This window comes from Antrostomus carolinensis, unplaced genomic scaffold (assembly GCF_000700745.2).
Source record: "Antrostomus carolinensis isolate BGI_N321 unplaced genomic scaffold, ASM70074v2 scaffold10230, whole genome shotgun sequence".
Lineage (NCBI taxonomy): Eukaryota > Metazoa > Chordata > Aves > Caprimulgiformes > Caprimulgidae > Antrostomus > Antrostomus carolinensis.
In genome coordinates this window covers 2,314-10,433 of record NW_010286432.1, presented here as the reverse complement: position 1 = coordinate 10,433, position 8,120 = coordinate 2,314, and the positions used below count along the sequence as shown (strand labels likewise).

At 45.1% G+C, this 8,120-nt stretch overlaps 1 protein-coding gene across 1 annotated transcript; it reads left to right on the top strand.

Moving 5' to 3' along the window:
• Positions 1 to 253: 253 nt before the first annotated feature.
• Positions 254 to 1,410, top strand: LOC104517803 (THAP domain-containing protein 4; the record flags this gene model as incomplete). The annotated part of the gene is made up of 1 exon (XM_010169439.1): positions 254 to 1,410. A coding segment is annotated over one exon (1,157 nt), but the record flags the coding sequence as incomplete, so codon positions are not given.
• Positions 1,411 to 8,120: the final 6,710 nt, after the last annotated feature.

The window sequence follows — 8,120 nt, the reverse complement described above, 5'->3', positions numbered from 1 at the left end:
GGTCAGTAACTGAGGGAAAAAGAAACAGCGCTTTTAAGTTCGGTGCTGTTCATGGAGTGGAGCTGTTAACAGACTGAACAAATATCGAGTGTTTCTGCCCAAGGGAAAATAATCCTCAAACGAGCAGTGTAACCTGTTAAAATACCCATTAAAATTCTCTTCCACGATAGTTTCCTGCACCTAAGAGTACCAACCCTTCCAATTTCCAAAACACAACTTATTTTTTCACGGTGTTTGTCTGTTTGTTTTTCAGATTCCCTCTGAAGGATTCAAAGCGTCTGATTCAGTGGTTAAAAGCTGTTCAGAGAGATAACTGGACTCCTACCAAGTATTCATTTCTTTGCAGCGAGCATTTCACCAAAGACAGTTTTTCTAAGCGGCTGGAAGACCAGCACCGGTTGCTGAAACCTACTGCTGTCCCTACTATCTTCCAGCTTGCAGAGAAAAAACACGACAACCTGGATTATGTCAGAAGCAGAAGAAAAATAGCGAGCCAGGTGCCACTGCAGGATGGAGAAGACCCAAGGGAAGGAGGCTGTGAGGTAGTTCAGAAGACTCCGTCTTCTGGCCAGGACTTAATGGTGATGCAAGGGACAAAAGAGATGGAGGAGGCGACTTTGCAAGCGGAAACCAGATCGATGTCTGAGGAGGAGGGGAACCTCCGCGGCCAGCTGGACATCCCTCGGAGAAGGACGTTAGGTGATAATTCGGTTGTAAAGCCTGGACCTCAGAAAAAACCTGAGAGATCTTCCGTAGAGGATTATTCTAAAGCCACCTGGACAGGGAGCTGGGTAGCAGACAGAAGTGGTGTGTCGGTTGATGACTTCACGCCTCCTGCCTCTGGTGCTTGCAAGTTCATCGGCTCCCTTCATTCTTACAGCTTTTCATCTAAGCATGCCAGAGAGAGGCCATCCTTCTCAAAAGAGCAGTTGGAAAGGAAAAGGCCAAAGAGAGATGTGGAACCAAGCTGCAGCAGCCATCTTACAGGACACGATAAGGCCGTAGCAGAAGGCTCCCCTACTTCATCCCTCACCGCGACCCCTCAGAAACCTTCCCAGGGTTTGTCGGCATCCCCAGCGGACCTTACCCCTCAGCCTGCTGCTGAGGCTGTGGTGGGGCGAAAGGGTGACACGGACGCCAACCCTATGTCAATCAACGAGGTCATCATGTCGGCCTCGGGAGCTTGCAAGCTCATCGACTCCCTCCACTCGTACTGTTTCTCCTCCAGACAGAGCAAAAGTCAGGTGTGCTGCTTACGTGAGCAGGTAGAAAAGAAGAATGGAGAGTTGAAACTTTTGAGGCAGCGGATCAGTCGCTCTGACAGTCAAGTCAGGAAGCTGAAGGAGAAGCTAGATGAGCTGAAGAGGATCAGTTTCCCTTATTTGAACAGCCTGCTATCCCAGGACTGTGGTCAGTATTCCCAGTGGCTTTGCCTTGAGGCAGAATTCACCATTTTCTTAGCAATAAGAGGCTGTTTAAATTAGAAGTTGTAAAGATGTGATGGGTAAAAGAGATGAGAAAGGTACATGTTTGGAAGGAGAAGTAGTAGCTTGTGTTAAAAGCAACATGTAGAGGTGAGAGAACTAGAGTTTTGGCCACGTGATCTATTTGTTATATCCCAAAAGTTTCTGAGTCGATTCCTGGTGTGGAATGGGAAGTTAGGTTGTGGTGTTGGAGTCAACTCTCTTGATTTTTATTTTATTTTTTTTTTTCTTCTTTCTGGATTATTTTAACTTGTTTGTGACTCAGTAGCACCTGGTAGGATTTGCTTTCCTTTGGAGAGTGCCTGTGATTTTTTTTTTTGGTGTGTTAATGAGCTGTCATGGGCAGCAGGTATCTGGGATAGCTGTGGTCTTCTCCAGTGATGTAAGAAGAACTTCCGATCTTAGATTTTACACGCTGTACTCAGTGCTCTGGATATTTGAAATCTAAGTGAGATGGTAGGGATCAAATGTGACAATGTGAGGTCACTTCATGACTTTTCATGTCTGTGTTTGGTTTGATAATTTCCTCCCTCAGAAGGCAGAAGTAGTCAGGAAACAGGTAATAAAGTGTGAAGAGATGGAGAATAACTTCTCTATCAATTAAAAAAAAAAAATTGAGACACCTGAAAACGTAGGGGGACTCCGTGAGGGATGAGGTTGTGTAAAAAGGTTGTTGTGGAGAAGTCAAATTGGGCCATAACCCTCTGTCTTGCAAGAAAAAGAGTATTTTAATATAAAGTTGGTAAAACTTTTGCACTATGACTTCGGTTGCAAGATGCAGTTCAAGGGAAGAGTGTAGGAACATCTAATGAGGTTTGATGTTTGTGTGGCTGCTGAGAAAATGTTGGGTTGCCTTGTGAAGGATGCATGACTTGGGCTTTCTTGAAGAAGCAGCCACCCATGGTGGCTCAGTATCCCATGATGGTTATTCTCTCATCTCTTCTTCTTTAGGAGAAGAAACCTCATGGCTTCTTCTAAAGCCATGTAGTATTAGACGTGGTCAGAAATGTGATATTGGTGTAGGCAGACAAGTTCTCCAGACTATTATAGTGTGGCCTGCTTCCTCATTCAAGTGCAAGAAAATAACACCCAACAAAATTCTTGAAGGTTGACACCCAATGCTATTTCTCCCACATGTTTTTAATTTTCAAAAATTAGGAAAACTCACACTTTGATTTGAGTAGAGGCAGGAAAAAATTCTTTTCAACAAATAACATGGTCTTATTTGTACCTTCTGGTCTGTATTTTTGTGTTGTTTTGGTGTCAAACTAAAGAAGATAATTAAATACAACGTTAGGGTTCCATAATTTTCACTTACATGTATGTATATATGAAAAAAGGTGTCCAGCTTTGTTGGAATACCTTAAATGAGATACTAAATGCAAAAAGAGTGTCCTGAAGGGTGTTTTTTATTTATTCTAGTAAGCACTGTGGTTTTTCTTTTCTTTCTTGAGATGGATGTTCTTGTACATGCATCTCTGAGAACGTGAGAATTATATATTAAGAATGTCTTCTATAAGAACGTAAGAATGAGGTATTCTGTTTTCTAAGGGAAAAATGTAGATTTTCTTAATGAATTGACCAACTTGCTACATGTTCTGCCATCTCTTATCTACAAAACTGGAGATAAGTATGTGGAAAAGGATCATTTCAACGATTCCAGCTCAGTGCTATGGGAAGTTTTTATGGAACCATTTGGCTAGTCATTTTTTTTAAAGGGTTTGCTGGGGGCTAGATGGCTTTTTTTTTTTTTTTTTTAGTTTGTGCTCACAGTAGTAGTATAAGGCAATGAAAATACCTGATTAAGTTTAGCTGACTGGTCTGGTTTATGCCAAGACACTAAGTTTTACTGTAATACAAAGCTGAATTGAAGAAAAGCTTTTTGGTATTCATTAAAACACAGTCAGATAACATGTAAGGTAATAATAATTATAGCCTTTGTTAGGAGCTACATTTCAGTTGTCCTAAATCATCTGATGTGGAGTTGAGGTGATGTTATTAGCTGTGAACCTGAGCCTGCATATTTTTTTATTCTAAAGGCAGTGCCTTGGGGACGGGGAGTGTAAGTAGAGTAACTGACTGGACTGGCGGTACAGGTGGTTACGCGTCTGCATCCCAGCTCCATGCACTGCAGGACCTCTCTTTGCTGTTGCCTCACGTTCAGCTGCTTCCACGACATCGCGAGCAGAAAAATGAGCTTTAGGCCTGCACCTGTTAATCAGATCGGCAGCGTGCGCTCACAGCCCAGAGGCCAATAACCGTGTCCTGGGCTGCATCCAGAGCAGCGTGGGCAGCAGGTCGAGGGAGGGGATTCTGCCCCTCTGCTCTGCTTTCCTGAGACCCCACCTGCAGTGCTGCCTCCAGTTCTGGGGCCACCAACCTCAGAAGGACATGGACCTACTGGAGTGAGTCCAGAGGAGGCCACGAGGATGATGTGAGGGCTGGAGCACCTCTGCTGTGAGGACAGGCTGAGAGAGTTTGGGCTGTTCAGCCTGGAGAAGAGAAGGCTCTGGGGAGACCTTCCAGCGGCCTCCCAGTACCTGAAGGGGCTCCAGGAAGGCTGGGGAGGGACTTGTGACAAGGGCAGGGAGTGACAGAACAAGGGGTGATGGCTTGAAACTGGAAGAGGGGAGATTGAGATGAGATGTGAGGAAGAAATTGTTTGCTGTGAGGGTGGTGAGACACTGGCCCACGTTGCCCAGAGAAGCTGTGGCTGCTCCTCCCTGGAAGTGTTGAAGGCCAGGTTGGATGAGGCTTTGAGCAGCCTGGTCTAGTGGAAGGTGTCCCTGCTGATGGCAGGGGGGTTGGAACTGGATGAGCTTTAAGGTCCCTTCCAACCCAGACCAGTCTGTGATTCTGTGATCTTCACCTTGGTGCTAGTTCTCAACTGAGATTTTCTTCCAGCGAGACAAATAAATTTTTTCTGGCTGTATCTGAATGACAGCCGGCTGGAAAGAGCAGGTTTCTGCAAAGCTGCTGCACAGGCTGTCCCTGCCAGCCACACTTGAGGATCGGTGACTCAGGCTGGGTGAGTTTGGCTCACAGTGTGCTCACACTGTCATGGTGCTCATGCCTGAGCAGCATTTCCCAACCTGTCTTATCAGAGGGATCGACTGACTGGTTTTAGGAGAAGCCCTGGGCTGTTTCCTGCTCAGCTGCCACAGTGATCTTTTCCATGTGAAACTTTGAATTTGCTCACTTGTGTGGTAGGAAAATGTTTCCTTCTGTTTTGTGGGCTGCTTCTGAGGTCCATGGACCATACTTCCAGCAGAGGAATGTGCTTAGGTGCAGTGTGCCAGGCAGAATGGGGTTAGATGCATCTTTTGGAGAACAACAGGATGTGCTGGGAGAAATTGGGGAGAGCCAGCGAGCAAATCTGGATCCAGTGTCCTGGAGAAGGCGAGACTATTTTAACACCACTGTCCTCTGATACCCAAGTACTATCTGACCATCTTGTGCTGCTTGAAGATTTCGCAGCTCTGCTGCATCGTACTCCCCGAGTTCTAGCACAGACAGGAGATCCAAGATGTTCCTTTCACAAGATCACCTTGTCTTAATGCCCTCAAGTTTGGCCCTTTTGGAAAACTACATCTCCCAGCAGGCACTAGGATAACTGTTTTACCTAATTGTGAGCTCACTTCCCTTATAGCCAGCCATCTTCTCACCCTGCGCAAAACACCTTCTGGTGAGTGAAGGTGGTTAGAGAACTAGACCAAGCAATAGGAAAATAACTCTGCAAACTATGGCTGGCAGTGGAGCAAACGCAGGTATGATTCCACGGGATTCAGGTGTCTGTATTGATCAGAAAGGCTGTTTGAGCACATGTGGAACCTCTTCCACGCTGCATATCTGCTTTCATGAAGGTCATATTAAAGGCAGGAGAGTTTGCAAAATGACTCTGTGTGAAAATGGTTAGAATTTTGCTAGGAATCTGTAGGAAACCATATTTCCTTCCAAGTTAGATTTGTCTTTAAATATTTGTACAAAGCTAGCATAGAAATAACATAATTTATAATTATTTCTATACACAAATGAAGCATAGTTGGTGAACTTTGGGGACCAGCAGGAGGACTCAAACATTGAATGTCTAGTTTTGTGCTGAGATGGAGTCTTGATACCTGGCCTGTGAACTTTGAGGTGTTGTTTCCCATCAAGGTGGCAACAGGTTTTCGTTTGTGTTGCAGAAAACAAATAGCAAATCAAGGAATGTGACTTTTTAAAGTTAAGTTTTGTATGTTCTAAAATTAGTGCATTACTTTTCATTCTTAAAGTGCTCATCTTTGTGTAACACAGGACAAGAGGAAAATGGACAAGAGGAAACAGCCTCAAGTTGCACCAAGGGCAGTTGAGATTGGATGTGAGGAAGAATTTCTTTGCTGAAAGGGCTCTCAGGCATTGGAAGGGGTTGCCCAGGGCAGTGGTGGAGTCCCCATCCCTGGAGGGATTTAAAAGATGGTTAACTAAGTGCTTTGGGACATTCCACATAAAGGTGGAATTGTCAGTGTTGGATTTATGGTTGGACTTGATGATCTTAAAGGTCTTTTCCAATCCAGGCGATTCTGGGATTCTGAGGCTGTGGAAGGATGTGAGATGCTGTTTTCATCTGTCTGAGCAGGACTTGACAGCAACGGGTCTCTGTCCCGTTTAGCTTGAAAATTAAATGCTTAGAATGGATTGCAGAGATATGCTGTCAGAAAAATTGCCTCTACCAGGGCAGACACTGCTAACATGGCAGCTGCATGTTAACTTGGAGTTAGATTTTTGGAAGAAAAATGCTTTTATTCTGAGATGGCAGGTGCCGCTTGTGATTTTTTTTTTTTTTTTCTGGGATGGGAATGACCAGGGTTGAAGGCTGTTCAGTGGGGTAAGAGGGTGTTAAAAGAACAAGGGAGCTATAAAGTAAGTTAAGAGCGAGATAAGGAGTAGGGATATGTGTGCATAGGTTAAGAGCAGGGCTGAATCTGTGGCAAAGGCATCGTGAGAAGGCTAGATGAGACTTCACAGTGCCTACAGCTCGAGCATGTGCTGCCCTGCACACGTGGGAGGTGAGCTGCCTCGTGCCCTGCGTGGCACTGACCTGATGTGGCAGGTTTGGGACGTGGTTGATCAGGGAGATGGCTCTTTCACTGTCCCCTTGGAAAGAAAGGTGGTTGGAAGGTTGGGAAACAAGACTTTCTGCTGTGCTGTTTCTTTTTCTTTCAGTGGAATGGTCTTGTTTTTTCCCTAATAGCCTCTACAGCTTGTGCATTAAGCATTTAATTCTGCAGTGAGTCGGCAATGACTCACAACAAAACAACCCGCTTGCAACTAGGAGGCGATGAAAAACGCTAATTAAGGAAAACTCGAGAGAAAGGAAAAGGTATTGGGGTAAACTCAAGTAGGATGTTCGGGTTTCTCATAATAGTGTATAATTTTTTAAATGTTTTCTCTGTATTTTGTAGCACAGGAGAACTCTTGACAGTCACTACAGACACTGGAGCGTTTTACCAAAGAGGTTAGAAACAGAAGCAACAACACATTGGTGCTTGGTCATGAAATTAATTACTCGGACTGTAAGTTGAAAATTTGTCAATATAACCATATTCTCAGCTTTTAGAGCAAAGATGGAGCTAGAGTACATCAGTACTAGGAATTCTTTACTAGTTTACTATGGGGAGCATCAGAAAAATGCGTAAAGGGGTGCAGCACTCAGGGAAGGGCAGCAGAGTACAAAGCCAATTTCTGTACTTAAATATGGAAAGGTACACTGAACAAGGCTCCTCCTTAATTACCAGAACCTTGGTGATGATGATTTAAATCCAGTATGCAACTGAGCTGAAGAAAAGCCTGCAGGATGCTGCCCAGCTGTTGCTGTAGACCCTGCACTTTGAAGACTGAGAAGGTGCTGTGTGAGTTGGTTTGGGGTTTTGATTTTTGGTTGGTTTTTTTGTTTGTTTGTTTGCTTTTGCTTAACTTTCCTTGCAGCAAGTATTCCCCAGTTTAGGGGAAACAGGTTAGCTGCCTCATTAGCAACCAGCTGGCTGCTCACGCCACAGTTTTGCTGATAAAGCTGCGTAGGAATTTGTGCCAGCGTAGCTTTCTGTGCCAGGGATCCCACTTGAGAGCCACGCTGGCTGAAGCTTGTGTAGACATGGCCTGGGCTGAAGCTTGTGTAGACATGGCCCGAGGGCGTTGTCCAGCCGCTTTGTCTGATTTGTCTCATAGCAGGGAGAGTGTGCTGTCTCCTGCTGCAAAGCATGGACAGCTGGTTACACTCTGACTTTGTTACAGTGCAGGGAGGGATTTGACTTCTAAACCCTCCGTGAATGGGAAAGATATGGAAACAGCTTGTCCATGATTTTGGAGGGATGAAGTGGGGTTGGATGGTGAAATGGAGCTGACTCCTGTGTCCAGGATCTGGGCACGGCAGTTTTGGCCTGAGTGGCTTCCAGAAGCGGAGATCTAGGTGGTCAGGATGCTTTTGTGCCTGTGGTTTTTGTCTCCCAAGCTGTTGCAACTTGTGAGTGTCATGGCTGATTTCAATTGTATTTCATAGAGGTGCGGAGGTCTTGAAGATGCTGGGTCCCTAATGATTTCAAGAAAGTGTCCAGAGAAGGTCAGCGGAGCTGGGGAAGGGTCTGGAGCACAAGTGTGATG